At 63.2% G+C, this 27759-nt stretch overlaps 2 protein-coding genes across 7 annotated transcripts; both read right to left on the reverse strand.

Moving 5' to 3' along the window:
* Nucleotides 1-4882: 4882 nt before the first annotated feature.
* Nucleotides 4883-25868, reverse strand: ATP8B3 (ATPase phospholipid transporting 8B3). 6 transcript variants are annotated; one of them, XM_070622387.1, is made up of 28 exons: nt 25696-25868; nt 24184-24245; nt 23565-23656; nt 23041-23154; nt 21893-21991; nt 21451-21512; nt 20939-21011; nt 20763-20833; nt 20241-20323; nt 17970-18128; nt 16925-17013; nt 16193-16326; nt 15890-16098; nt 14927-14955; nt 14673-14829; nt 14127-14315; nt 13891-14003; nt 11916-12080; nt 11707-11818; nt 10754-10829; nt 10452-10566; nt 9880-10264; nt 9539-9762; nt 7772-7855; nt 7374-7613; nt 7084-7222; nt 6696-6823; nt 4883-5937 (listed from the first exon to the last, which is right to left on the reverse strand). In XM_070622387.1, exons 2-28 carry the CDS (start codon nt 24233-24235, stop codon nt 5020-5022), a joined length of 4311 nt encoding a protein of 1436 aa, XP_070478488.1. In that variant the 5' UTR covers nt 24236-24245; nt 25696-25868; the 3' UTR covers nt 4883-5019. The 6 variants fall into 6 exon arrangements, with proteins under 6 accessions (XP_070478488.1, XP_070478490.1, XP_070478485.1 ...); XM_070622389.1 differs by having other exon boundaries at nt 16193-16383; nt 25696-25830; XM_070622384.1 differs by having other exon boundaries at nt 16193-16383; nt 25021-25773.
* Nucleotides 25582-26307, reverse strand: LOC139084042 (proline-rich protein 2-like). The gene has a single exon (XM_070624627.1). It carries the CDS (start codon nt 26305-26307, stop codon nt 25582-25584), a length of 726 nt encoding a protein of 241 aa, XP_070480728.1.
* Nucleotides 26308-27759: the final 1452 nt, after the last annotated feature.

Genomic DNA, 27759 nt, shown 5'->3' on the forward strand with positions numbered 1-27759 from the left:
CCCGGGGCGCCGCCCCCCCACGCCTGCCACCCTACCCTGCCGGTCCGGAGACCCGCCCCGGGGAGGGGGTGAGGGGCGCCTGGAGGGTTTGCAGTCCGGGGTCCTCCACACCCAGGGAGGGGACGCAGCACACCCCCCCAGCCCAAGTGCACAAACAGGGCCCCCTCCTCCCTCCACTCCAACCCCCTCCAGGCCACAGGAAACCCTCCATCCTCCCCAGCGGGGAGGGGGCGACAGAAAGGGGCCCCCCAGCTCCCTCTCTATTCAGGACGCCCCCGGGGGGCCTCGAGGAAAACCAGGGCTCACCGGGTCGTCCCCCAAAGCGGGTCAAGAAGCACATACTAGAAATATAATCCGGGTATTTAAAAAAAAAAAAAAAGGAATTTTAAGAATAACCCCTCCTTCGCCAGCCCCCAGCCCCCAGCCCCCACCCCGAGCGGGAGGCAAGGAGAGGCTTCCTGCCCACCGGTCCTCCCACGGACCCTCCCCCGCCCCAGAGCTCCGTTCCCTCCAAAGTCGCCAAAACCCACGTGGAGCCGGATGTTCGCAGCGCCCCCACCCACATCGAGACCGACCCCGACCCGCCGGCGGATCTGCCCCGCTCAGCCGAGAACCCAGCCGCCCCTCCGGGGGCCAGGGTTCCTTGTGCCAAGAATTGCCTGCCTTAACGTCTGGGGAGGGGGTCTGCAGCGCCCCCCCGGGCGAGCATACTCTCCCACCCGGTCCAGACCAAGGGGACGGCTCAAGTATGCGGGTAAATTGCAGCCGCCCCCCGTCTCCGGCACACCGCTGTCAGTCCTGTCACCTTTAGGCACCTTGACGGACACGCAGGGAGAGACAGACGCCAGGACACAGAAGGACACATCCAGATTCCACGGAGGCGCGACCCGGAGGAAACCCCAGGGCCCATCCAGAGCCCCCCCCACCCACCGTGCTGGGGTCACGGAGTTGCTTCCTGCTTGGAACCCTCTGGAACTCACCCCCCCACCCCGCCTCCCATCGCTCAGGGGGTGCCGCCTGGGCCTGAAGGTGGGGACAGGCTCGCCACTATCTCTCCGCAGAGAGAAGATGCTGAAGAAGGTGGAATCTGCTCGCTCCGTTTTTTTTGCCAAAAAAAAGTGACCGGGGGAAGGAAGGGTCCGAGATGAAGAGGAGGACCTCCCGTCACCCCCGCCTCCCCTGCTCGTCTAGTCCCAGCCAGGTCCGGGTGACCTCCAAGACTGGCCGGCAGCTGGATCCCAAGAGCCTGCCTCCCCGGGAGGTTCAAGAGCTGGAGGCTAGAAGGAACCTCTCCCCTCCCCCAGCCTCCCATCCCTTCTGCCGCCTCCCAGGGAGGTGGCCACCCCCCCCTTGAGATTGCAAAAGACGTTTCTAGGGAAATGCCCCCCCCACCCCAGGTAAAGGCTACCTCACTCAAGCGTTCGTGTCTGTGATTGGAAAAATCACACTTGATACCAAAGATTTCCCCCAAGGACTTGTGCTGGATGCCCTCATTCCCTCACCCTGGGCCCAGGTCGTGCAAAGGCCGGCTTCCGGCCTGCCCTCCAGGCCCCGGTCCCTCAGCCCCGTCCCCCACCGGAGAGCGAGCAAGGATGAGAGAGAGAGAGAGAGAGAGAGACAGAGGAGAAAGAGGATAGTGAGGTCGATGGGTGCCTTTTTCTTGAACCAAAGATGTGTGTGGAATGTTCTCATGTCCTTATCGACTTGCTATTCTCCCAGCTTTTTAAGCAACTGGATCTGAGTGATGCTTCTAGAACCCTTGGGGGTGGGGGTGGGGTCCCCATTCCCGCCCAGCAACCAACCCCTCCCCCCAGACACACGCGTACATATGCGTGTGCACACACGCACGCACACCGGCTGCCGTCCTTCCCGTGGTGTTCCCTGGGCGCCGGGCGCTGGAGTCCAGGTGGACGAGGCCCCTTTCTTCCACTTTCCCCTGACCTCCAGGCCCGCTGGCCAGAGTCCCTGCTTGCAGTGGACAGGGCTTCTCCGACACCCTCCGCTGGGTTGATCACTTGCTGTTCCTGGCGTTCAATGCCCAGGGGGTCAGAGACCAGGCCCTCTGGTATTGTCCTCTGTTGGAAACTGAGGAGTTGGCTTGGGATCCTTCTAGTTGTAGAACATTCTAGAACATTCTACGGTGATCATATTGGGTCAAGCCGCCATTGACGCAGGTCATGGAAGAGTCCCTGGACTCCTGGGTCCATTTCAAACACTCTCATTTCATGCACACACGCGCACACGCTCACACACACCAGCTCCCCACCCCCCCACCCCACTTGGCCAGCCCCCTCCAGGAGGCCCTGGCCCTGACCTCTACCCTCTGACCCCACCCTGGGCCTTGCCCCATCCCGCAGCCGGTGGTCACCCACCAAAGACCCCTCTCCGTGCAGGGAACACCGCCTCCAGCACAGCTCCTTCGAGCCTTTGACAATTTTCTCTGAAATACCTCAAAATATTTAATGTATAGTTTATGTGATACGAAAAAAAAAATCCTTAGCTAGTTTTTGGAATACGTGACTTGAAGCTTTATACCGTTAAATTATAATTTTGCAGACGATGGTATGTCGTGTCTTTGGCGAGTTCCGTGGGAGACTGGTGAATGTCGGGCGGGGCCGGGTGGTCCCCGCGGAGGCCGGGCGGGCGGAGGGGGGGACGGCGGCGGGCGCTCACAGATGTCCTGCTGGAGCGAGTCCTTGAGGAAAGGGGGGGGGAGAGAGAGAGAGGGAGAGAGGTGCACCTTTCTGTATTCTGGCGAGCTCTGTTTCTCGTTTTTTGCAGTCATGTCTTATGAGAGTATTTATTATTCTGTGTGTTCTGTGTTCAAATGTAATTTAAGAAAAAAAAAGGAAGAAAAATGAAAAAAAAAAGAGGCGATGGGATTTGATTTGCTGCATGACCAATGTACTCTTTCTTGACGATAATGTACTATGTGCAGGGGGAGGGGGGGTGGGCGGGGCCATGGGCAGAGCCCCCGATTCCGTGTCGCATCGTTGTGTTTCGTCCCCCCCGGGGCGGGGGTGTCCCAGGCTCCTTCGCGCTGCTCTGTGTCGGTTCCCCCGTGGCCAGGATCTGTGTCTGGCCAGCTGGCCCAGAGGCAGGTGGAGAGGCAGGAAGGAGCCGATGGCTGCAGGGCCTCAGCACCCAACCCTGGTCACCTCCCACACCCACGTGCCACCCGCCTGTGCCACCCGGCGGGGGTCCTGGGCCTCCTGTTCCTCGTTCTCAGGGGCCCGTGGGTGTCACTGCCCTCCTGGACCCCCACCCCGACCCCAACCTGGTTGGTTTCATGGTAGCATGAATTCCCAAGTGTCTTGTTCAGAGGAGAGAGACAATCAGACAATTCAAGTCTTGTCACCCAGGGCGGTGGGGGGCTGGGGCGTACCCAACCTTCTGAGATCCGAGGGGCCCTCCTGAGACGCCCCCCTCCCCAGGCAGGCACCCAGGGGAGCTCCACCAACACCTTCATCCCCCTTGGCCCTGGGCTGGGCATGGGTCCACCTTTCCTTCCGGCCTGGGAGATGGGGGGATGCACACCTGGGGACCCCTCCCTCCTGACCCACGTTGGGACCCTAGAGAACAGAGGGGCTGCCCGAAGATCATGAAACGGGGCCCCGGGACAACCTCTCTGCCTGTGACTCCACTTCTGCCATGAGGTCCCACACTCCCCACAGGAGAGAGCCCGCTCTCCAGGCCGGGCCCCAGGCAGTGGATTGTGGTAGCCAGAGGGGGTCCCTTACACCCTGGAGAACAGAAGCCCCCCGTGGAGGGTGGGCCCAAGGCCGCAGGCTCAACCCACCCCAAATGAGGGCCAGGGGTCATGCTCCCAGGCCTCTCCCGCCGAGCCCCCGTGCCAGCTGGAACTTGGGCCCAGTCGCATTCTCTGCCCATCACATCCCGGGGCTCCTCCTGGTGGCCCCAGCTGACCCCCCAGGGGCTGGTCTTTGGGGGGATTCTCTCAGCCTGGGGTGAGGGAAGGCCAAGAGGCCGCCTGGCCCTGAGTGTTTAATCGGGACTGGACACTGGGGCTGCTTTAAGGGGAGACACTACATGGGTCATCCGAAGCCCCCCCCCCCCCCCCAGTGCTAGAGGGAATGGACGCCATCTCCACCCCACCCTCAGGCGACAGGCTTAAAAGTTTAAAAAAAAGAAAAAAAATCATCATCATTGTTAACCGTTGCTGTGCTGGATCTGTTGTTTTGTTTTTCTCCAATAAATTATTTTCAAGTCACTCACCTGAGTGTGTGTGTTGGCCGAAGGCGGTGGGCTGGGGGGCGGCAGGTGCAGGCGAGGGGAGGGCTGCCCACCGTGAGGATGGGGAGGGAGGAAGGGTCGAGGGAGGGGTAGGCCGCCTCTCCCAGCCCACCTCTGCGCTCCGCGCCCTGCCCTCTTCCTTGGCAGCCGCCCTCCCTGAGCCCCCACGCCGCGGGCCTCCACCTTCCACGGGATGGTTAAGGATCTGAGAGCAGAGCTGTGGGCCTTTGCGGGAGCCTCAGGGCCTGGGTCTGGGAGGCGTCGCTGCCCGTTGCTCTCTGGAGCCTGAAGCACGAGGAGGTTGTGCATCCCCCCTCCTCCCGGTGGAGGGGCAGAAGGCAAGGCGGCCTGGTGGTGGAAGAGGCTGGGTGGTGCCGCAAGTGGACCTCAGCTGATGCCTGGGAAGGGGCCGGGAGGCAGCGGTCTGGGAGCCAGGGCCGGTCAGCAGAATCTGCTTGGCACCTCCCTCCTCTGCGAGAGCCATCCAGCTCCATCCACCTTCTCCACCGGAAGAAATCCCAAAGGAAAGAGACGCTTTCCCTGCAAATCCCCCATCAGGCCACTAGGGGTCAGGGTTTTCATCTTTAAAACCAGGGAAGATGGTTCCATGAGGCACCAGAGAAAGAGGTAAAAGGAAGTGAGGGAGCCTCGGGGAGCCCTGGGTCCGAGGGACCCTGGTTTATTAGAGAAAGAAAAGGACGTGGAGCCGTTGTCTTCGGGGGACGGCCTCATGCTCGCCGGTTGATGCTGACAAAGCCTGGGCGGTCACTGGTCCTTCTCAGGCAGGGGCGGCTGTTCCGCTGGGTTGGGTGGCACTTGGTCCCCACTGGGCACCACCGGCTGCCCCTCCTCCGGCCCGGGCTCCCCCTCCATGGGCAGCTCGTAGGCGGATGACTCTTCTGTAGACAGTGGCGTGACTTCCACCAGGGTAGAAGAGGTGTCGGTGGGAGGTGGCCCCAGCTCCTCCTCCTCTGGGAGCTCGAGCTCCTTTTCCAAGCTCTTCAAGGACGGCAGCGAGACACTCCAGAGGGGTTTCCTTGCTTCCCAGGCCCCTGGCTGGCTCTCCAAAGACGGCTGTCCCGAAGACGGTGGCTGACTCCCAGACAGTGGCAGCTGGTTTTCCCTGAGTGACAGTGGCATGTCTTGAAGGGAGGGTGGCCTCTTCCTGGCTAGTGGCAGACTCTTAGGAAGAGAAAATGACCAGTACCCAACCGATAGTGACCTCCCCTGCTTCACTGGCAACTTCTCCTGGAAAGACCTGGATTGCCACTCTGTGCTGGCAGCCACGCTCCTGGCGAGGGAGAGTTGGTTCTTCAGATGAGGAGAGGATGGCCCATCCACAGTGAAGGATGAGCTCACCACAGTGGTGGGCTGCATGTCCTCAGAGGACACCTTACCCCGGTGCTGGTGTCTCTTCCTCCCCAGGAATGACATCCTCCTGGAGTACCAGGGTAGCTCTTCGAAACTCGGGGGGAGCTCCTCATCGGATGGGACCTTCTGTTCAGTCAGCATGTCGCTGTTGACCCCTGGTGGCTTCCGCAGACTGGTGCCCTGTGTGATGAGGTCTGCGTAGCCCTCACGGTGGGAGAAGGCATAGCTGGAGCGCCGGCCACGTGACTCCCGGTGTATGTAGGGCATGGGCTCCGGGGTGACGAGCTCCTCACTCGGGGCCTCCTCCTCCTCCTGCACAGCAAAGGGGAGGGCGAGGGTCAGCAGCCTCCCACACCATGCTGATTGCTCTCAGGTAGCCTGCTCCTTCATGGGGGTCATTCAGAGCCCTTGGCCACCATTGACTGGCCAGGCTCTTCCTTACCCAGGTTGACCCAACTAGAGTCCTTCCCTGGGGCTTAATTCTGGACCAGCCAATCAGAGTCCTTTCCTGAGACTTAACTCTGGGCCAGCCAATCAGAGTCCTTCCCTGGGACTTACCTCTGGGCCAGCCAATCAGAGTCCTTCCCTGAGACTTAACTCCAGGCTAGCAAATCAGAGTCCTTCCCTGGGACTTAACTCTGGGCCAGCCAGTCAGAGTCCTAGCCTGAGACTTAACTCCGAGCCAGCCAATCAGAGTCCTTCCCTGAGACTTAACTCCGGGCCAGCAAATCAGAGTCCTTCCCTGGGACTTAACTCCGGGCCAGCAAATCAGAGTCCTTCCCTGGAACTTAACTCCGAGCCAGCCAATCAGAGTCCTTCCCTGAGACTTAACTCCAGGCCAGCAAATCAGAGTCCTTCCCTGGGACTTAACTCTGGGCCAGCCAGTCAGAGTCCTAGCCTGAGACTTAACTCCGAGCCAGCCAATCAGAGTCCTTCCCTGAGACTTAACTCTGAGCCAGCCAATCAGAGTCCTTCCCTGAGACTTAACTCCGGGCCAGCCAATCAGAGTCCTTCCCTGGGACAAACTCTGGATCAGGGGAACGCCCAGCAGGGAGCCCAGGCCCCCTCACCTTGGGGCGTGGCTTCTTGAGGGTCTGGTGAATGAGACGGAAGGCCAGCACAGGCAGCGTGTTCAACGACACGTTCACCAGGATCACCAGCAGGATGGGGGACTGGGACAGCACGTTGCGATCAGCGTCTGGTGAGAGGGCAGGGTCACGGCCCGGCCCAGGATGGAGCCTCCCCAGAGCCTGCTTGCTGCCCGCTCCGCCCGACACCCCACCTCCGCCCCCTCTCTTCCCCCCCCAGAGGGACACCTTTGTGCAAATTCCCAAAAGGCGCTCGCGCCTCCCCATGCGCGGCCAAGGAGACGGCGGGTCAGGGAGGGCAGAGCAGGCACTCCGTCCTGGGCACGCCCATCTCCGGGGCCCGCCACCCCGTCCCCTGCTGGGGGCTCACACAGAAACGGGAAGGTCTTGGGGGAGAGTTTGAAGAGCCAGAAGCTCTGGCTGGCCCAAGTCATGAGTATGTACAAACAGAGGCTGAGGAGAATGGCCAGCACAAACAGGACGGTCCAGTATTTGAGGATGAGGATGACCTGCACGAGGAGCGAGGGGTAAGCAGGGGCGGGCGGGAACCCCGGGGCTGGGCTCCGTGGAGGAGGGCGAGGGCTGAGCCCCCCGGGGTCCACAAAGGGCAGGCTCACCCGGCGGCGAGACCTCAGCGGCCCGTGTCCGAGGCCCCCTTACCTCCATGGTGACGGACAGCAGGCCCGACAGGGCCACGACCTCGGCAAATGACTGATAGTCGCCGAAGATGACGGGCCCGCCCGAATCACGGCAGACCCACAGGGTCATGAAGAAGTTGACCAGGGAGGTGCCCATGCCGTGGGCCACAGCTTGGAGAAAGACCCAGTAGTTAAAGAGCTCGTCCTTCTGGCCCACGATGTATAGCTCCGGCAACTTCAGGCTCTGCTCCGCACTCACGTCCTGGCAACGGGGCATAGTGGGTAGGGAGCGGCAGCATTTGGGACCGGCTCAGGGGTGGGAGATGGCCCCCACGCCACCCTAGGCCCCCAGCGGGAGGAGGGGGCACAGAGACAGGAGCATCCTCAGGGAAGGAGGAAGCCAGGCCTCGGGCTGCTCACCTGCTCGAACAGGCCGATGTACAGGACCGGAAGGGTGGTATACAGCAGGTTGAAGAGCGCCAGGAACCAGCCTTCGTACAGGGGCTGGGGGGCGGCGGCGGGGAGGAGAACGCGGTCAGCGGAACCAGAAACGCATCTTTCCCTGAGGAGACCCACCCAAGCTAGCTGGGCCCCCGCTCCAGGAGAGGATTCCAGGTGAGCTGGAAAGTCACATTGCAATCAAGTTTGGGGCTAAGACCAGGGGTGGGTTAAGTGAGGCTTGAGAAAAGCTGGAAGATAAAAGGCAGAGGGAAAAAGTACAATCTAATCTTATTAAAACAGCGCCTCTGCGTGGGTTGGGACTGGCTGGCTTCCCCAAGGAGCCACAGGAGGAAACACGGCTGGGGAATGCGTTTTCAGACCATTTTAGATTCAGGGAATCACTGGTGGGTGAGAGATTCGGAAGAGACCCCACAGGTAGGGAGCTCAGCTCCCTTCCCGATGCAGGAATGCAGTCCAGTTCAAAGGAGATGGGTTTCGGTTCCGAAAAACCACTTCCTGTGCCTTCTGGGCCCGAGCAAATAGGTAACAAGCAGGAAGTTTGCGAGAATTTGAATTTCTCACTGTCGGAGGAGAGAGTCACAGACGAGGATGTGGAAAAGGCTAAGCTGCGCCTTGCGCTGTGGGACCGGACTCAGCGTGAACTCATGGTCTTTAAAGGACACAGAGACAGACAGACGGAGAGACACAGGCGTGGCTGTGGGTCGGCACGTGGTTACCACGTGCGCGTCGCTGGCTCCATCTGCTGAGACGGCTGCGCGCCCAGCAGCGATGAGCACAGCGGCCACAGGGATCTGGGTGTCCAACTGCCCTTCTCTCGTGCAAAGACGCGGAGCTCCTCACGGGAGCTGCTGACCCCAGGCTTTGCTCAGGGAACCCCTTTGTAGCCCCAGGAAGTGAGGATGCGCTCGGAGAAGAGCAGACACGTGTCCCAAGGACAAATCGGGGACAATCCGAACAACAAAATAGAGAACAGAGTAAACCTCCGTGAGTCCACACGGAGAGGAATAAGGAACTGAATAAAGAAATGGGGGAGAAGGAGCCGCTCTTCCTGCAGAAGAATTCCAGTTGACAAGGAAGAGCCGACGAAGGAATTCACAAATCTCAGGGCACAGATCAACCTACAGAAAACCATCTGTGTTTCTGTACAGCAGCCACGAGCCGTCCCCGAAGGGAATTAAGAAAACAACGCCCTCTAAAGTAGCGTCTAAGAGAATAAAATGTCTAGAAATAAAAAAGTGAAAGGAGCGATACGTATTTGTCAAGGGCGCCTCTGTCGAACTCCCGCTTAAATGCCTGGGTATGAGTGACGGGGAGCTCACTCTCTCACACAGCCCTATGATTCTTCTAAGGCCCCAGAGAGCACATCTAGTCTCCGCCCTGATACCATTGAGTAGTTTCAAGTCAGGAAGCAGCCCTCACAGTCACATTCTCTGGGGTTCAGGGTGTCCCTCTCTCCCTAGAAGGACACCCATTTGGGGCATCTGCCCTGCCCTTGTTGCAAAGCTCCAATTTGCCAAACAGGCCTGAAAATGTTGGGCACAGAGCTGAGCAGAAACAATCCCCTCCCTTTCCCTGGACTCTATGCCTCTATGAATGCAGCCATGCAAGAGGCTGCATTGCTCTGTGACCTCAGGCCAGCCCCGCCTCCTGAGGACCCCAGAGTGTGAGCACGCCGGCTTCTCTGCGAAGACTACGGGAGAGACACGGCCGTTCCCTGCAGCGCACCTGGGCGGTGAAGCCGCTGTAGAAGGCGAACCAGACCTGGGCCATCATGCTGGCCAGCGTCTTATAGATGAAATAGCGCAGGAACTTGCAGACGCGCAGGTAGGACCAGCGCCCGTGCACCAGCAGCAGCCGCTGCAGGAAGCAGAACTGGGCCAGCACGTAGTCGCTGTTCTGCGTGGCCTGCATGCCCTCCTGGCCGGCCAGCCCCACGCCGATGTCCGCGGCTGCGAGGGGGACACACACAGCTTGTCCGTCCCGGCCGCCCCCAGCCCGCCCGGCGCCCACCACCTCCCCCCGCGCGCGCCCCCCCCTCCACCCCCGCCCTGCTGCCCACCACCCACTCTTGATCATGTTGACGTCGTTGGCGCCGTCGCCGATGGCCAGGGTCACCACGTGCTGGTATTTCTTGACCAGGGCCACGATCAAGGCCTTCTGCTTGGGCGTCACCCGGCAGCAGATGACCGCTTGGCACCGCGAGGCCAGCTCCACGAAGGCGCGCTCCCGCCGCATCTCGGGGCTCTCGTGGGCGCGCGCCTTCTGGTCCGGCGACGCCAGCCCCGTGCTCCTCAGCTGCGTCCCGAGGGAGCGCCACATCAGGGACAGCCGCCGGGCCTGCAGGAAGTCCGTCCTCCTCTCGCCAGGCTCCTGCCACGGCTCCTCCGCGTCCGCGTCCGCGCTCTGGACCAGCGCCCGCGGCTCCTTGCGCAGGGACAGCAGCAGCTGGTCCTGGACGAGGGGGTCGGGGGGCAGGGGGCGCATCACTCCGCTCCTCCCGGGCCATCCCTAGGCTGGACCTGACCCTCCCTGGCTCTGCCCCTTCCACCTCCCACCTCCCACCTCCGGCCCCGCGGGTCCTCCCAGGCCCCTCCCGAGCGCCAGGGCGCCCCCGCATCCTCCCTGAGCGGGCACTGACCAGGAAATCCCCGTTGATGACCATGGCCATCTTGACCTGTGGCAGGAACCGCTTCTTCAGGCAGTTCTTTCCCAGCAGGTTGTTGTTGCTCTCCCAGTAGGCCTCCAGGATCCGACTGGGGGGGTGGGGACCCAGCTGGGGCTCAGCCCTCTCCAGGCCCTCCGCAGCCGTGCCTCGGTTTCCCCGCCCTGGGAGCCCAGCCCCGGGTGGAGGGGAGCGCGCTCGGCAGACCCCCAGGGCTGGGGGTGCCCGCCCCCGCCCCCGCCCCGGCCTCGGCCCGGGCCCCGGTCCCCGCTGCTCACGTGATCTCCTTCTCCTCCAGGATGAGCATGTTCTCCGAGAGCAGCTGACAGGCAAAGCCGATGTTCACCGCCGTCTCTGCAAAGCGGCGGGCTCAGCACCGGGCAGCCTCCGCCCGGGCCACGCCCCCTCCGCCCCGGAGACCCAGCCCCGCCCATCACAGCAGCACGCCCCGCCCCCCGGCCACGGTGATTGGCTCAGAGGAGGGCATGCGACCTAGGCCGGCCAATGAGAGCCAGCCTTGAGACTTTGGCTGCAGCTCTGAGCAGAGGGACCGCCCCTCCAGCTGGCTGGGGCCAGGCTCCTGGAAAGAGGTGAGTCTGAGGCCACGGCCAAGGGGGAATGGGAGACACAGCAAGCCCAGGGCCCTGGGCACTTTTAGGAACCCACGAAAATGACCTAATTCCCGTTCAAATCAGAAGGAAAAACAAAGTGACCGTAACCCGGCCTGGATATTTCTCTTTATCCCGACACGGCTGTGAGATGTCATTTTCAATATTGTGTGCATGTGTGTGGCTCATGCCCACAGAAGTCCTAATGTGGCCCCGCTGGCACCCGTGCCCAGTGGGGTCCCAGAGAACTTGCAGGGGTGGTGGCCAGTCAGGTCTCCAGGCCCACTGGACCCGAGGTGGGCTAGCTTTTTGCCTAAGTCGCTGGGCAACCTCCGGCAGGTGCCCCAAACTCTCTGAGCCCCACTGGGCCATCTGTGACAAGGGAGGACCGAGGGCCCCACCTCACAGGAAGCACCCGGCACCACACTGCCCACCTGAGGGAGGTGCCCTGGGAACCCCAGCATTTTTCATTGTTCCAGTTTCTCTTCTCCCAGAGACAAGGTGGAGGACAACGCTGAACCCACACAGGCGGAAGGGGTGGACGGTGGCGCTCCGAGCAGGTTATGACTCTCTCCCACCCGCCTCCCTTGTCTCCACGCTGAGGGCGGCCGCCCCCAACGCACCTTGCTTGTCCCCTGTGAGCACCCACACTTTGATGTTCCCCTGCTTGAGACACTGGATGGTTTCGGGGACGCCGTCCTGGAGCCTGTCCTCAATGGCTGTGGCTCCCAGCAGCTGAGGGGGCACGGGGCGGGGGGCAGGGAAGAGACTGAGCAGGGAGCCAGCTCCCGGCAGGGGTGGGGGTCCCGGGCCCGCCCCCCGCTCCGCCCACCTGGAGGTTCTGCTCCATCTCCTCATACAGCTGGTGCAGGGCGTGGGCCCGGTTCTGCAGCAGGAGGCTGGCCTCCTGGTGGCGCTGGTGCCACTGCTCATACGCATCCTTGTCCACCTCCTTGTAGGCGAGGCACAGCGTCCGCAGGGTCTGCTCAGCCAAAGACTGGGGGCCGGCGGGCGGGCACCACCCGGTCACCACCTTGCCTCCTTGCACGCCTCCAGCCCCGCCCCCGGCCCTGCCCTCTGCCTGCGCTCCTGGGACCTTGTCCCCACCCACAGCCCGTCCTCCCCCAAGAGAGGGGCGGGTGGTGCACCACCCGGGGCCCAAACCTGCCCTGTCTGGGCCCCTGGGCCCCCTGGTGCCCAGCCCCATTCTGCCTCCAGACCTCTGCACCTGAGGTCCCCTGGCCAGCAGCCCCCTCCTGCCGCTTCACGTGGCCATTTCTTTTTTTTGAAGAAGAAGAAGATCAGCCCTGAGCTAACATCCTCTGCCAATCCTCCTCTTTTTTTTTGCCGAGGAAGACTGGCCCTGAGCTAACATCCGTGCCCATCTTCCTCTACTTTCTATGTGGGACGCCTACCACAGCATGGTGATCCGAACCAGCGAACACTGGGCCGCCGAAGTGGAACGTGTGCACTTAACCGCTGCACCACCAGGCTGGCCCCAGGTGTGGCAATTTCTAATGACCCTGCAAGACCCTGGGTGCAGCCCCCTGGGCCCCTCCCGGACCCCGGGGCCCAGGAATGTCTGCGCCCCACACTTGGCCTCATTTTTCAAGGGGCTGAGGCCTCGGGGTGGGGAGGGAACAGGAAGGATCCTGAGGGACTCTGTCTCGAGCCCCCCGGGGGGGGACCCAGAGCTCACTCACCCCAGGGACGCTGCTCTGGGGACCAGGTGGCCCTGAGGAAGGCATCTGCCATGGCTCCTGCTTCCGTCCTATGCCCCCCACCCTGCCCCCTGCTTTCTGCCCCAACCGGTGGCCCCCGGTGTCTCTCAATTTTGCTCTTGACTAGAGGGTGGCCCCTGGGCATCAGGAGCTTCAGACAGGCCTTTGTCCCTCTTGTGCCTCAGTTTACCCATCTGTTCCATGGGGCCGTTGAGCCGAGCCGTCTTACTCCTGGCCTCTGGGTCATGATCTGACTGCAGTTCCCTAGTTCTGAGTCGGAGACCTGACTCCCGGCTCCCCACACACCCCGCTCCCCGCTCCCAGCAGCGCAGGGAACTCTGGGAGGCCCGAAGCAGAGGGATGCGTGACATTCTTTCCACAAACAGCTCCCACCACTGGCCCCTGTGCGGAGTGATGTTGGGGACCCAGCAAAGTCCTCGGGGAGCCCCACAGGGTCAAGGATAGGACAGAGAGAGAGGTGCCGGCATCGTACGCCAGCCCCATGTTAGGGTCCAGGCAGGAGAGGCTCCCTGGAGGTGGGGACCTTGTGGCTGAGTCCTGGGTCCCCAAAGATCCTGAGTGACTAAGAGGAGGAAGGCATTCCAAGCAGGAGGGAGAGTGCATGCAAAGGTCCTGAGGCATCACCTGAGCACGGGGAAACTGCAAGCCAGAAATGGGGGTCCTGGGAACCCCTCAAGGGGCAAGGCCATACCAGGCTAGATGGGAAGAAAGACGCAGCCTCGAAAGCTGGGCTGAGGAGTTTGGGATCCAGCCACAGAGAGGAAAGATTTGGCCGGGAGGGGGGCAGCGTCCAGGGTCAAAGGCTAACCACAAGGTGCCTTTGAGTAACTGAGAAAAAGTCACCCCCTCTGAGCAAGTGCAGCTTGAAGTTCAGCCCCCTCCCAGCCCATGTGTGTGCGGGATTGGGGGTGGAGGCAGAAAGGACTTCGTGCAGTGCACAACCTGGCCAACTGTACATGGTTACCTGAGGCCATTTCTCTACACACTGTCCTCCTTTGCCCCCCTCCTCCTGTCCCTGGGCCCTCAATCCCTGCCCATCTGCCCTCACGTCCCACAAGGACTCACGGCCAGGATGTCCTCCGTGGTCCACTCCATCACGCCTTTCTTGCGCAAGCGCTCAAAGATGACCGTGTCGGCGCCTTTGGTATACAGGTAGATGGAGCCCTCGGGGTCTCGGACTGCGGAGGGAGAGGCCGGGCTGCCCACCACACGCGCTCCCCTCCCCGCCCGCCTCCACCCCCGTCCCGGGGGGGAGGCGAGGGCTCTGGGCCCCAGGGGACCGGCCACCTAGCGCCGCTCACCCAGCACCGACATGCGCTTTCGGACACTGTTGAAGTCCATCATGGCCAGCACCTGGTACACCCGCTCCTCGCCCAGCTCCATCACCGTGATGCTGTCCTGCGTGCGCGCCAGGAACACATAGCCGAAATTCCGCGCGGCCGTCACCAGCGCCTCCTCATCGGGCGACGCCGCCTGGTACAACAGCTGGTCTGGAGGGGGAGGGGGCCGCGGGGCAGGACCAGCGGTTCGCTGAGAACAACCCGGTCGGTCAGGACCCACCCCTACCCCAACCCTGGCGGCCGGTTCTGCTTCCATCCCCAGCACAGGGCGGAAGCACACCAGATATTTGTGGGATGAGGGTCCCTGGGCCGGTACCACCTCTAAGCCCAGTAAAGGAAGCTGGATGCCTGGGCCCCAGCCTTGAGGACCTCCCCCTCCCGGCTTGATAACAGACCTCGAGCCCCGGGCCTGGACGCCCTCTAGGTCCACAAGAGGTGAGGCTTGGGACGGGGGCCGGAGCGCCCTCTCGGGCGGGTGGAGGTGGCACAGGCCGGCCGGGCACTCACTGTTCCTTTCCTGCACCATCACCGTGTGGCAGATGGCCAGCAGGCGCCAGAACTCGCGCACCATCTTGTCCTTGTTGCCGCGCACAGCCTGCAGGAGCTCCGCGTTGTGGAAGGGCAGCTTCCCGTCGGAGAATTTGTTCCAGAGGTAGGGGCTCTCCTGCGGGGCGGTGAGCGCATGGGCCGGCTCTGGGGGCGTAGCTGGCCGTCCCCCCCACCACCCGGCCGCCCGGCGCCTCGGGGTTGGCCACGCTCACCTTGCGGCCGGTCTTCTTTTCCTCGTCGCCTGCAGAAAGACCCCGCTTCAGGCCTCAGCTCCCCGGGCCCCACTCGGGGGTCCCGCAGCCCCCACCCGCCAAGCTCAGGCTTCCTGGAGCCGCCAGATGCAGCCAGACCAGCCGGGCCCAGCGCTCAGGACCTGTCGCCCCCAGCAACCAAGGACCCCCAGCCTCAGCCTCACCTTCTGCTCAAAGGAGGGAAAGAGGCAGCCCCATCTCCCAGGGGGCCCAGGAGGGCAGCCCGGAGGGGGACTCAGTCCTAAGAAACACGTTTTGTCTTATGTCCTCATGGTGTCCTTTGAAAACTGGGAAACTTGGCTGCTTACTTTGAAAAACTGGATGATTTCACATAAAAACCTGGGTCCACAGTGCTTCTAGGAACATCACAGGACCCGGCCCGGGGTGGATGCCGCTTGCCACAGACCCCACTGCTCCCTATCGCCCCCCTCCCAGTCCCCGGCCGAGGGTCAGGTGGCATTTGCCAGAGGTGCTGGTCGCTGCCCACCCGCCCTGATTATGACCCAGCCCGGTCCTCTGCCAGCTTCTGGTCTAGACCACGTGCCCTTGTTGGAAGCTAGACCGGGGGTGGAGACCTACGCCCACCCCGCCGCCCATTTTCGTGTGGCCCGCGAGCTCGGAAGGGTTTTCACGTTTCTAAACGGCTTGGGGGAAATTGTAACAAGGACGTTATCCCGTGACACAACAAACGCCATGAAAATTCGAAATTCAGCGTCCACATGCCCACAGTGGCCGGGGCTCCCAAGTTCAGTCTGTCAACCCCCAAATGACATGAGGCCGCGGTTCTGTGGCTCGATCTGGGTGGGAGTGCCAGGCACGGGGCAGGTGGGACATCCACGAGACCCATGCAGCCCCCTGGGGGGGGCCCTCCATCAGCCCAAGGCCAGTGTCCCGGCCGCGGCGGGGTGCCGGGCGGGGCCCCACCGTAGAGGACGCCGTTGATGCAGCATTTCTTGAAGGTCATGATGTTCTGGGTGAGCGTGCCCGTCTTGTCCGAGAAGATGTACTCCACCTGGCCCAGCTGGTCGTTGAGGCTCGTGCTGCGGGCCTTGGCGGGCATATCTTTCGGCTCGTAGTACATCTGCGTGTCCCAGTTGATGAAGACGCTGTTCCCCAGGTAGATGAACTCGGCCCTGCAAAGGCAGCCGGGTCACTTCCCTGGCCCCCCGTGCCCCCCGGGGAGCGGGCTGGCGGGCGGGCAGTGGGAGGGGGGCCCCGGGGACCCACATGATGAACATGGCCATGGGCACCATGACGCTCAGCAGGATGAGGAAGCCCCAGAAGATGAAGAAGGACTCGGTGGCCATGGTGCGCGCGTGCTTGGCGGCCACGTAGTGGTGCTTGGTCTTGAACTCCTTCACCTTGTACCAGAAGCCCACGGTCAGGGCCGCCGAGATCAGCACCAGGGACACAAAGATCTGTGGGGCGGGCGGGAGACGGCCAAGCGTGGGGGCACCCGGGCGGCCCCGAGACACCCCGGGGACTCGCTGGTGGTGACACGCTCGGCGAGAAAGGACAAACGTGGACACGGGACCCCCGCCCCGGGCTCTGCCATCAGGATGAAGGGGCGGCGGGGAGGCAGCTGGCCGTCCCGGAGCGGGGAGGGGGGGAACGGCAGGGTTTGGCCAGGTGTCCCAGCTGCTGTTTTTTTAAATTATTATTACAGTAACTTTTAAGAAGATAAAGTTGACTGCACAGAAAGTTAAGGGGTGTTAAAGGTCAGGAGAGGAGGGGAGCGTTTTATGATCTCCTGAGATTTTGGGAAAAGTCAGGATCAAAATTTGTCTTACAGAAACATTTTTTTTTTTAATCGTTGTTTTAAGAAAAGATTCTCTGGCCCACAGACCTGTCCGTGGGATCAGGCCGCACATTTTGAAGAGGGGAGACAGGCCTGGAAGACGGCGGTGGGGCTTCTGTGGGTGCGCCGTCCCCCCGGGGCAGGGGCCCCGGGCCGCTTACCACGATCACCAGCCTGTTGATCAGGAGGTCTAGCTTGGTTCTCTTCAGGTGGATCTTGCCACAGTTCCTCATGATCTTCGTGTCAAAACCTGCAGGGTTTGCATCCCTCCTTCCATCCATCCCTCCATCCCTCCTTCCATCCACCCCTCCAACCATCCATCCCTCCATCCATCCCTCCAACCATCCCTCCATCCATCCATCCATCCATCCATCCCTCCCTCCATCCATCCATCCATCCATCTCTCCATCCCTCCCTCCATCCATCCCTCCACCATCCCTCCATCCATCCCTCCCTCCATCCATCCATCATCCATCCATCACTCCCTCCATCCCTCCATTCATTCCTCCATTTTTCCATCCATCCATCCCTCTATCCCTTCCATCCATCCCTCCATTCATCCTTCCATCCATCCACCCCTCCTTCCATATATCCATCTGTTTGTTTGTTTGTTTGTTTTGAGGAAGATTATCCCTGAGCTAACTGCTGCCAATCCTCCTCTTTTTGCTGAGGAAGACTGGCCTGAGCTAACATCCGTGCGCATCTCCTTCTACTTTATACGTGGGATGCCTACCACAGCATGGCTTTTGCCAAGTGGTGCCATGTCTGCCCCTGGGATCTGAACCGGCGAATTCCAGGCCGCCAAGAAGCAGAACGTGTGAACTTAACTGCCGCATCACCAGGCCGGCCCTTCCATCTGTTTTTCTATCCACCCACCCGCCCACCCACTCACCCCATCCTCCATCCCTCCGTCAACCCACCCTCCACCCACACCCCCATCCATCCATCCACCTGTCCAGCCGCCCATTCTCCTGTTGACACACAAGCATCCCACTTCTTCCAGCCAAGACAAGGACGCTGGCTGAACACGTCCATCTCTACAGTTTCAGAACCCAGGGTCCAGAGAGGCCACGCCAGGAGCCCCACATCACGGCACAGATGCATGTGGCAGCCGGGCCTGGCTTTGTGACTTCTTGCCGATGACTTCAGGGTTCTCACCGCCCCCCACCAGGACAGCTCACACTCTGGGGCCCAGAGGGGCGGTACCCGCGTAGATGACCAGCCCGTAGCAGGTGTGCGTGTTCCGGATCTTGCAGCCTCGTAGGAGGATGTTGCCGATGTCCAGGGGGTATTTCCTCCCCATCCACTCCAGGCACCCCACAAACTGGTGCATCCGGCTGTTGGGTTCCTCACACACCACCTTGCCTGTGAGCAACTGGGAGGTCAGGGAGCTGCGGGCATGGCTGGGCTCGGGCCACCCCTCTCCAACGCGGCAGGGGTGGGCTTGTGAAATGTTCCTATCACCCTCTGGCTCTGGCCGCCCTCATGGCCCCGCACAGCCCCAAACTTCCCTGCTGGCACCTCCACCCCCACCACGTGGCCTAGCTGCTCCAGTGCTGGCCCCTTCCGGCCTCAGGGCCTTTGCACATGCTGTTCCCCATACCAGGACTCACACCTCCTCAGGGAAGCCCTCCCTGACCTGGTTCCCCCCCGCCAGCCTCTTCCTCATGGTTATGATCCAGGGATGTCACTAGACGTCTACTCCTCCATGACAGCAGGTGCCAACCTCGTCTCGGTCGAGCTGGGACCCTGGGGCCCACCCCAGCACCTGATGCACAGTTGGTGCTTAATAAATGTGCGAGGAGGGAAAGTAGGAAGGACACCCACAGGCAGGAGATTCGTCCAGCACCCCGAAACCACAGGGGACAAATGCAGGGCATGGGGTGGAGTTTTCCGGAAGGTGGTGGGAGCAGAGAAGTTCCTACTGGGTGCTGGGGCCTCTCCACCAACGCTCCCCAGCATGATAGCGCTGGCCCCCCTTCTGTCTGAGAAAACAGGCTCAGGGTGCAAAGGCCGGCCAAGGGCTGTGCCTGGCAAGGGTTAAAATGACAACGGTAGGGGCCGGCCAGGTGGCGCAGCAGTTAAGTGCGCACGTTCCACTTCGGTGGCCCAGGGTTCACCAGTTCGGATCCCAGGTGTGGACACAGCACCGCTTGTCAAGCCATGCTGTGGTAGGCGTCCCACATATAAAGTAGAGGAAGATGGGCACAGATGTTAGCTCAGGGCCAGTCTTCCTCAGCAAAAAGAGGAGGATTGGCAGCAGATGTCAGCTCAGGGCTACTCTTCCTCAAAAGAAAAAAAAAAACGACAACAAGATGCAGGCTGGGACCCCAGAAGGGAGCGACCTGGAGGGCCATGGGGTTCTTGAACAACCCTCACCTGCTCTGCCTCACTCCGTCTCAGAGACTGAGTTTGTCCTGAGTGTGGAAATAGGGGCTGTCGTGGGGTGGGGTGGATTGGGGGGCGGAGGAGCCCGGGGACAAACCCACGCCTCTCACCACCTCTCTGACCCTCAGACTCCTCCTCTAAAAACTGGGGCGATGCCTTGCAGGGAGGCTGGGTCAGGTCAGGGCCTGGAGAGAGCTGTTGGGACGGGCATGGCCTCCGTCCACACCAGCGAGGCCTTTCCCCAGTCATGCGACCAGCGTGTGGACGTCGGGAGCCAGGGTGCTGCGCTTTGAGACAAAGAGTCTGCAGCAGAACCACACAGAGCGACTTGCCTTTGCAACAAGACAGGAAAAATCGTAACAACCAAGGGTCCCCTTGCTGGGCCGCAGCAAACGGTAACTATACCCACAGGGGTGAGATGGCTCCAGACGGAAAATGAGAAACTGCCGGGGGGGGATGGCGCCCTGTCGCTGGCGGCGTTTCCCACCACGGCTGCGAGTCCTTAGCCCATGGACGCAGGCTGCCTTTTCGATCAAACCGCCAAAAAGGTTTCCTTTAATCTGGTCGTGTTTATTTTTTTTCTTTTAAAGATTGGCACCTGCGCTAACAACTGTTGCCAATTTTTTTTTTTTTTCTGTCTGCTTTTTCTCCCCAAATCGCCCCGGGTACATAGTTGTGTATTTCAGTTGTGGGTCCTTCTAGCTGTGACATGTGGGACGCCACCTCAGCGAGGCCTGATGAGGGGTGCCATGGCCGCGCCCAGGATCCGAACCGGCGAAACCCTGGGCCGCTGCAGCAGAGCGTGCGAACTTAACCACTCGGCCACGGGGCCGGCCCCATGGCCATGTTTTTACAAATAAAACGTAAACTCCTGATAAAATGCTGCAGGGGGTCTTGTAACAACAGTAGCAGGCAGAACTGACCGTACCTGTCTGGGTAGATGCTGCCTGGGACACACCCCCTACCCCGACACCTCATTACGGACCCCAAACCCAGTGAGGCGGGGGGCTTTCACGCCCACTGCACGGAGGGGCGGACGGAGGCCAGAGGGGTGGACGGCACTGTGGTCCCCCACTCACCACCTCTCACCTTGGAAGGACGCCATCTTCTTCACATTGTTCAGCTCATGGTGGGTGACCATTGGCGCCTGCCTGAACTTCAAGTTGGTCTCCCTGGTGATGAGAAGGGGAGCGAGGGGAAGGTGGGGACCAGATGGCGCCCAGGCAAGGCGCCCCCCTAGCCCCCTTCCAGAGTCACTCAGACGTTTTCGCCAAGCACCTACTGTGCGTCAGCTGCTCATCAGGAGGCTGAGGCCCAGAGAGGGAGAGGGCCTTGCTCAAGGTCACACAGGGTGTCTGCAAAAGGGCTGAGGCCAGAGTGTCGGCCTTCCTGCCTTTGGGGTGGTGGCACCTGGCGCACAGTAGGGCTCCCAGAAATGTTGGTGTGAAGAAGGTGGGTCCCTTTGTCTGGTTTCACCTCGCTGCCCTGCTGGCCTGCAGGCGCCCCATAAATGCTCCTGGGGTGAGTGACCATTATACCCGAGCGGGCTAGCCCATCACGGAAGGCCTGGCGCCCAGACCCCCAAACCCGTAGCGATGCCCCGAGCCTCACCCGTCGATGTCAGCCGTCTCCACGTAGCACAGGCTGCTGGGCTCGGTGCTGGCCAGCAAGAGCAGGTCGGCCTGGGGCGGGAAGGGGGGTGGGGTGAGCACACGGCGTTGCGGGGGACACGACGCCGGCGGCGGAAGGAGCCCCCCCCGCCCTGGAGTGGTGTCCCTGGTGCTCACCGGGACAATGTTGTCTCTGCGTAGACAGACCACGTCGCCCACACACAGGTTCTTCCATCTCTTCCACCGGAAGCTGCGGGGAGGGGGGCCGCAGGTGTGAGAGGGGGCCCCTCCCAGGCCCAGCCTGGGGACCCCCGGCCCCCTCGCCCCCGCCCCGCCCCCGCAGCTGGAAGAGCAGGGCCTTTGTTTCTGGGACGTCCCCACCCGCAGGTCTTGGCAGGGGGGCTCAGCCATCCCCGCCCGCCCCTTCAGCTGAGCTCAGCCCTGCCAGTGCTGACAACGGGGTCCTCAGCCTCTGCCCCCATCACAGGGCCCACCCCAGGCCTGGTAGATGGCAGGCGCCCCATAAACGCTGGCCTGGGCCCCCATCACACCCAGCCGGGATGTCTGGGAGCATGGAAGGTGCTGGACCCTCCGCCGGGCACCCCTCCCTGCCGTGTCTGGCCGGCCGTGCTGGAGGTCCCCGCACCGGGATGGACCCCTGCGCCGCCGGCCGCCCGCCGTGGCCTCACCTCTTGCCCACCAGGACCTGGCAGGGCCGGTTGTTGATGACCCTATCGCTCCTGTGTCGCCCCTGCACCGACAGGGGGAGTCAGAGAGACGGCACCGTGCCCCACGCCGCCCAGCGATGGGCAGACAGCCGTCCCTGCTCACACCGGCGGCCCTGCCAGCGAGGCCACAGCACGCTGCGTCTGTCCGGGGACCCGGGCGGGAGGGCGGCTGGGCCAACCGCTGTCGGCAGGAGCAGAGGGCAGAGTGCAGCCACACCCGTGTGGCCGCCAAGACAGCCCGGCCGAAGGGCCAGCGGGCACCTGTCCCTTGTGGCCGCGAGACCGTGTGGATGACACGGTCCACCGGGGCCGCCCACGCCAACCCTCCCCGCACCCGCCCGGGGCTCCGGGGACCCCGTTCTGACCCCCATCCCTGTCCCGGCCGCTCCCCAACCCCACTCACGATGTCGTCCATCAGGTCTCGCGTGGCCCGGATGACGAGGAGGCAGACGAGCGGGGCGAAGAGCGTGAACCAGGGCAGGGTGGAGATCTCGGGGATGCTCTGACACAGAGGAGGTCACGCTGGCCCCTGTCTACCCGCCTGGGCGCCCCCCGACCGCGGCCTCCTGCCCTCCCCACCGGCACGCCCGGCCCCTCAACCTGGCATCGTGTCGCTCCTGCTGGCCACCAGGGCCCGGCCGTCTCTCCCCACAAACCACGGGACAATTGCCCTCTAGCCCCTCTCCCTGCCCAGAACTTCTCCCTCGTGCCTCGTCTCCCTCCCACGCCCGGCTCCCAGGTCACCTCCTCCAGGAAGTCCTCCTATGCCCCGGGGCCTTGGCTCTCTCTGTTCTCCCTCCCTGTAGCTGTGTTCCTGCCCATCACCCTTCAGGTCCGAGTTCCATCGTCACCTCCTCCAGCGGCCCCCTCCAGACCAGCCTGGTCCCCCATCGCTGGTCCCCACCACGTGGTTTAATGGCAGTCACCCCACCAGCCCATGAGCCACCCGAAGACGGGTGTCAGGGCCACCGCCAGGTCCCCAGTGCCCAGATAGGACCTGCATACAGTAGGTGTTCAATAAGCGTCCACTGGACCGATGGATAAAAGCAGAGCCTCTCACTTTACTCCGAACAGAACGGAGAAGCAGGGCGGGGGTGGTCGGGTGTCCTGGAAACTGCCCACTCGCTGGGGGAGGGAGGTGCCCCAGCCGGGACTGCCCGGCAGGTCCCGAGAACCCGCCCTCGCCCGCTCTTTCCTCCTTGCCCTCTGGGGTCAGCTCGGCCAGCTGGGGTCAAGGGGGCCGTCCGTCCTGCAGGAGGACTCCACCCTCCTCGGACCTGGAGGAGCCGCCCGTGCTCCCTCACTGCTCAGCATCTATTGAGCGCCTCCTGTGTGCCAAGCCCCTGGCTGGGCAGTGGGGACCCAGCCATGAAGGTGCTTCCGGGGCGTGGGGAGCCGGATGCCGGCCCCGTAACCACACAGACGACCACACGGAGAAACCGCCCCGGGGTCCACAGAGCCAGCTGGCCAGGGGGCTGAGGGAGGGCTTCCCGGAGGAGGTGACCCGAGCGCGGACCCCCAGGGGGGCTGCCCCGCCCCGCCCCGCCCCACCTGGAGGATGATGATGAGAAGGAAGTAGAGGTTCGACATGCGGCGGAACTGCTCACACAGGTTCAAGGGCAGGAAGGAGAAGAAGTTGTACTTGGCCGTGTGGATGATGTTGGTCTGGAGGGAGAGGTGGCATGTGGGCGCCTGCCCTGCCCTCCGGCCATCACCAACCAGCATTAATTGGGCACCGACTGAATGCAAGGCCTCAGGCCAGCATTTACTTAAGCGCCTGCTGAATGCAAGGCCTTGAATTAGCATTTCTTGAGTCCTTGACTGGGTGCAGAGACTCCCTGAGCCCGAGCTGGGACCCCGGCATTTCCCCAGAGGAGACCCCCCCCCCCCCAGGGGATTTTAGGCAGAGCCGAGACGGACAAGCTGTAGCTTCAAGGTCTCGTATTAACTTATTTTGATGGGAACTGGGGCGGGATGAGGGGGCCCCCGGAGACGCCAGGACCGACCCAACGGGTGACTCGGCGGGAACGGGGCACTCCGGGCTCCGTGACAGGGACCCGGCATGGCCGGCCCACCTTGTACTTCGGCCTCTGCCAGCACAGGAAGGCCTTCTCCTTGAAGCGGCTGTTGTAGGCCCGGCTGTTGGCTTTCACCTCCCACGTGAACCCTGAAGCCGAGAGAGCCAGCGTCGCGCGGGCCCGCGGACAAACACCGCTAACGACACTCCAGAGGAGGGCTAATGGGCCCCCGGGGACCCGGGGGCTGGGGACGCTGCCCCGTGGGCTGCCAGAGCCGGTAAACAAAAGGGAGGGCCCAGGGGCCCTGCACACAGTGGGCGCTCCGGGAGCCCAGGGGTGTGAGGGGTGGCCCCTCGCCCCGCCCCCAGGGCCCATCCCTGGGCTCGGAGAACAGGCCATTCACTCCCATTCCTTCTACAGAAGGGGTAAACTGAGGCCACACGCCCGGCCTGGGCAGCCCAGATAGTTCTGGGCTCGCAGCCCCTGAGTCTCGAGTCGACATTTCAGGCAGAGGGTTTGGGACTATTTGTAACCCAATGAGGACCCCCCGCACTGGACCGGTCAGATGGGTTTGGGGGGGTTCCCCAGTGCCCCCGCTTCGGCCACTACACTTTGTCATGCCCCTCGGTTTCCTCCGCCCGGCCCCGCGCCCCGTCCTCGGCCCCAGGACACGCACCCGAGTTCTTCTCTTCGTCTTCAAGGCCTTCTCGGTAGGCGAGGCTGCCCATGACGGTGGGGCTGTCAGGAGAGGGACGCGAGGTCACACCGGTGGCCCGGCCCTCGCTGGACGTTGTCCCTTGCTTTGCCATCCGGGAGCTCACGCCCAGAGGAGACCCTCTCTGAAACATCCCCTCTCATGTCCACCTGCTGCCCCTTCCCCGGGCTCTGAAGGTTCAGCCGCCGGCAGTGTGTCCTTCCTAGAATGTCCTGAGGCCCAGGGGGGCCCGGGCTGATCCCCAAAGCCGCAACAGCCCCCACGTCCCTCAGTTCCCCCAGCTAGTGACCTGACGCTGCTCGCCTCCCCCCCGACTCTGGCTGGTAACCTTAGGATGAAGGATTGTACATCTGGGCACTGCTCCCTACCCCCATGGCCACCCTCAGCCCAGGCCCCCATCGCCTCCCGGGGTCCCCCTGCTGCCCCCTTCTGTCCCAAACCCCACGTGGCATGCAATGCCCAGCTGGGTTACACGCCTGATCAATGTTTGTTGACTGACTAAACGGGGCCCCAGGGTTATGCCTTCTGTCTGGAAGGCCAAGCCACTCTTGGAGAGCTGAACTGAGCGTGGTGGGAGAGATGGGGGCGGACACGCCTTCCACAGAGCCCGGAACCTTCCCCCAGCTAGTTCACGGTCACTCTTGGTCCTTCGGGGTCAGGAATTTGATGGGGGGCCCTCAGCGGCTCCCCAAATGAGCCTGGCCGCCCAGCACTCAGCATCTCCCTCCCCTCCAAGCCCTGGGCGCCCCCCCAACCCCGTTGGCCCCCTTCCTACAGGCCTCGTCAAGGCCTCCTCACCCTTCTGGTCTCAGCTCATACTTCTCGGACCGTCCAGGCTTGTGGGGGCACGTCCTCTGGGCTTCCTCTCTGCCCGGGGTGTCCCCCATCCCCGTTCTGATGGCCCGTTCTCCCCGTCTGGGCAGCCCCACTGAACTAGGAACCTCCCGGGACGGGGATGGCCGGCCTGTGAGTCATCGGTGTCCCCCGGAGGGAGGGCCCGGCTCAGGGCCAGCTCTGATGCTCCCCGGGCCTGAGTGGGGCCGGTGCCCACTCTCCAGATGGGGGAAAGTGAGGCCCAGCCAGTGGGACCCAGAGCCGGAGAGACCCAGCGGGCACAGACGGGGCTGGAGGCGACACCGAGATGGCCAGAATCCACCCCACTGTTTGTCTGGGACAGGAGCCCGCCCTTTAGGGCTGCTCCTGCTCACTCACTCCCTCTCGGCTCACCAGAACGCCCCATTAACCCGCGGGGAGCCCCAGTATTCCCGCGGCCGCCGCGGCTCAGGGTTCGACGCCCGGCCCCGACCGGGAGATCTGCGTCCACAGGACGCCCCTGGGGACCCCGCCCTGCGCGATTCTCTATGGGGGCGCCCCTTCCGTCGCCCCGGTGCCCTCCCGCCCTCGGGTGGGGCGGGGTCCAGAGAGGGTGCGCGGGCGCCCGGGGACGCACAGCCTTGGAGCGCCGCCGCTCACCTGCGCCGGCCGGGGAGGGCGGGGCCGGGCTGCCGCGGGCGGTCCGCGGGGGTCCAGGGCGGCGGACGTGGTGGAACTGTTAGCCCGGGGCCAACGGGCCTGAAACCGGCCTGAAACGGGCGGCGCGGGCGCGGGGCGGGGCCAGGACAGAAAGTGGGCCCGGTGGGCGGGGTCAGAACGGGAGGCGGGGCCAGGGCAGAAGGCGGGGCCGAAGGCGGGGTCAGGACGGGAGGCGGGGCCGGGGGCGGGGCCAGGGCAGAAGGCGGGGCCGAAGGCGGGGTCAGGACGGGAGGCGGGGCCGGGGGCGGGGCCAGGGCAGAAGGCGGGGCCGAAGGCGGGGTCAGGACGGGAGGCGGGGCCGGGGGCGGGGCCAGGGCCGAAGGCGGGGCCGAAGGCGGGGTCAGGACGGGAGGCGGGGCCGGGGGCGGGGCCAGGACAGAAGGCGGGGCCGAGGGCGGGGTCAGAATGGGAGGCGGGGCTGGGGGGAGGGGCCAAGGCAGAAAGTGGGGGGGGGTGGGCGTGGTCATAACGGGAGGCGGGGCCGATGGGCGGGGCGGGGGCGGGCCGAAGGGTGGGGCCAGGATAGAAGGTGGAGCGGAGGGGGCGGGTCATACAGGAAGGCGGGGTGTGTGGGCGGGGCCAGGTAGGGGCGGGGCCAGAGCAGAAGGCGTGGCCTAAGCGGTAGCGCGAGGGGCGGGGTCACAGCAGTGGGCGGGACTGTGAGCAGGGTCTTACCAAGAGGGCCAGGATAGGGGCGGGGCCAGCGCGGAAGGCGTGGTCTGAGGGGGCAGGGTCACAGCAGTGGGCGGGGCCATGACTTGGGGCGGGATGCGGCCGGGGGCGGGGCCTTACGGAGAGGGCCAGGGTAGGGGCGGGGCCGGGGCAGAAGCCTAGCCTGGGGCCAAGATCCAGGGTTAGTCTTGCAGCTGCAGCGCGTAGGATAGGGTCCGCGGGGGCTGGGATGAATCAGAGGGCAGCAGTAGGGCGGGATGAAGGGATCTTAATGCGGGGCAGGGCATTAAGGGGCCCGTCATTTAGGGGCGAGACCTTGTAAAGCAGGGTCTGGGTCCAGTGGGCCCTGGGTGCTTTCTCCCCCCCACCACCTTTGTCCCCAGCCCTGACCCAACAGACCGGAGCGCCTGCGTCTGACTCTGTGCCCCAGCCTCCCCTCCCTGCATGGGGCTGGAGCCCCCTCTGACACCAGCATCACCTCTGAGCAAATGTTGGCTGAATGAATGAATGAATGAATGATTGGGTGTGGTGAGGACAGACACCCGATCTGACCCCCCTGTCAGAGCACCAACCTCCCACTCACATTTCTTTGGAAGCCGGTCTGCACACTCTGCTTGGCCTCTGGGGGGTCGCCAGGTAAACCTCTCCTTTCATTCATTCACTCAACAAACCTCTTAGCCAGCCCTACCCAGTGGTTAATGAGAAACACCCTGGCGAGCGGGACTGAAACAAACTATTCTCACAGCCTTTAGGAGAGACCTTGCTGGGTGCCGCCATGAGGAGGGAGGCAGGGGACCTGATTCCGTCCCTGGGATGGTGACAGCAGGGAAAAATGGGTTTGCCAAGGCCCCGCAGCCTGGAGCCTGCAGGGTTGGCGAGCTGAAGGCGGGCACTCCTCCGGAGCTGGGGAGCCCCACCTCCACTGCCCAGGCCTCCCCGGCCCTCTCGTGCTCTGGGGAGGGGGCAGACACCACTCAGAAACAGGGCTTCTGTGAAGCCGCCTGCACCGTTTATTTAGAAAACAATTCCTTGTTTACAGAATGGGGGGGAGGAAGCCAACGGGTCACAGGAACAACCCCAGAGGGAAACGACGGCAGGGGCCCCCCAGGACCAGAGAGGGGACTCGACTCTCCTCTGCAGCCCTGGCCCAGGAAGCCCATAGAGGAGAGCTGCCATGTCCTCAGCCAGGGACCCTATCCTCTTGGCCTTCAGCAGAAGCCCGAGTGACAGGGTTGTGGAGGCCTCCTCTGGGCAGCCCTCCTTCCAGCCTTTGTGCTGGGGCATCTGGACCTGGGCGCCCCAGCATGTCCCTCTCCACGGGCCTTTCACTTT

The sequence above is a fragment of the Equus przewalskii genome, chromosome 6 (assembly GCF_037783145.1).
Source record: "Equus przewalskii isolate Varuska chromosome 6, EquPr2, whole genome shotgun sequence".
In the NCBI taxonomy this organism is placed as follows: Eukaryota; Metazoa; Chordata; class Mammalia; order Perissodactyla; family Equidae; genus Equus; species Equus przewalskii.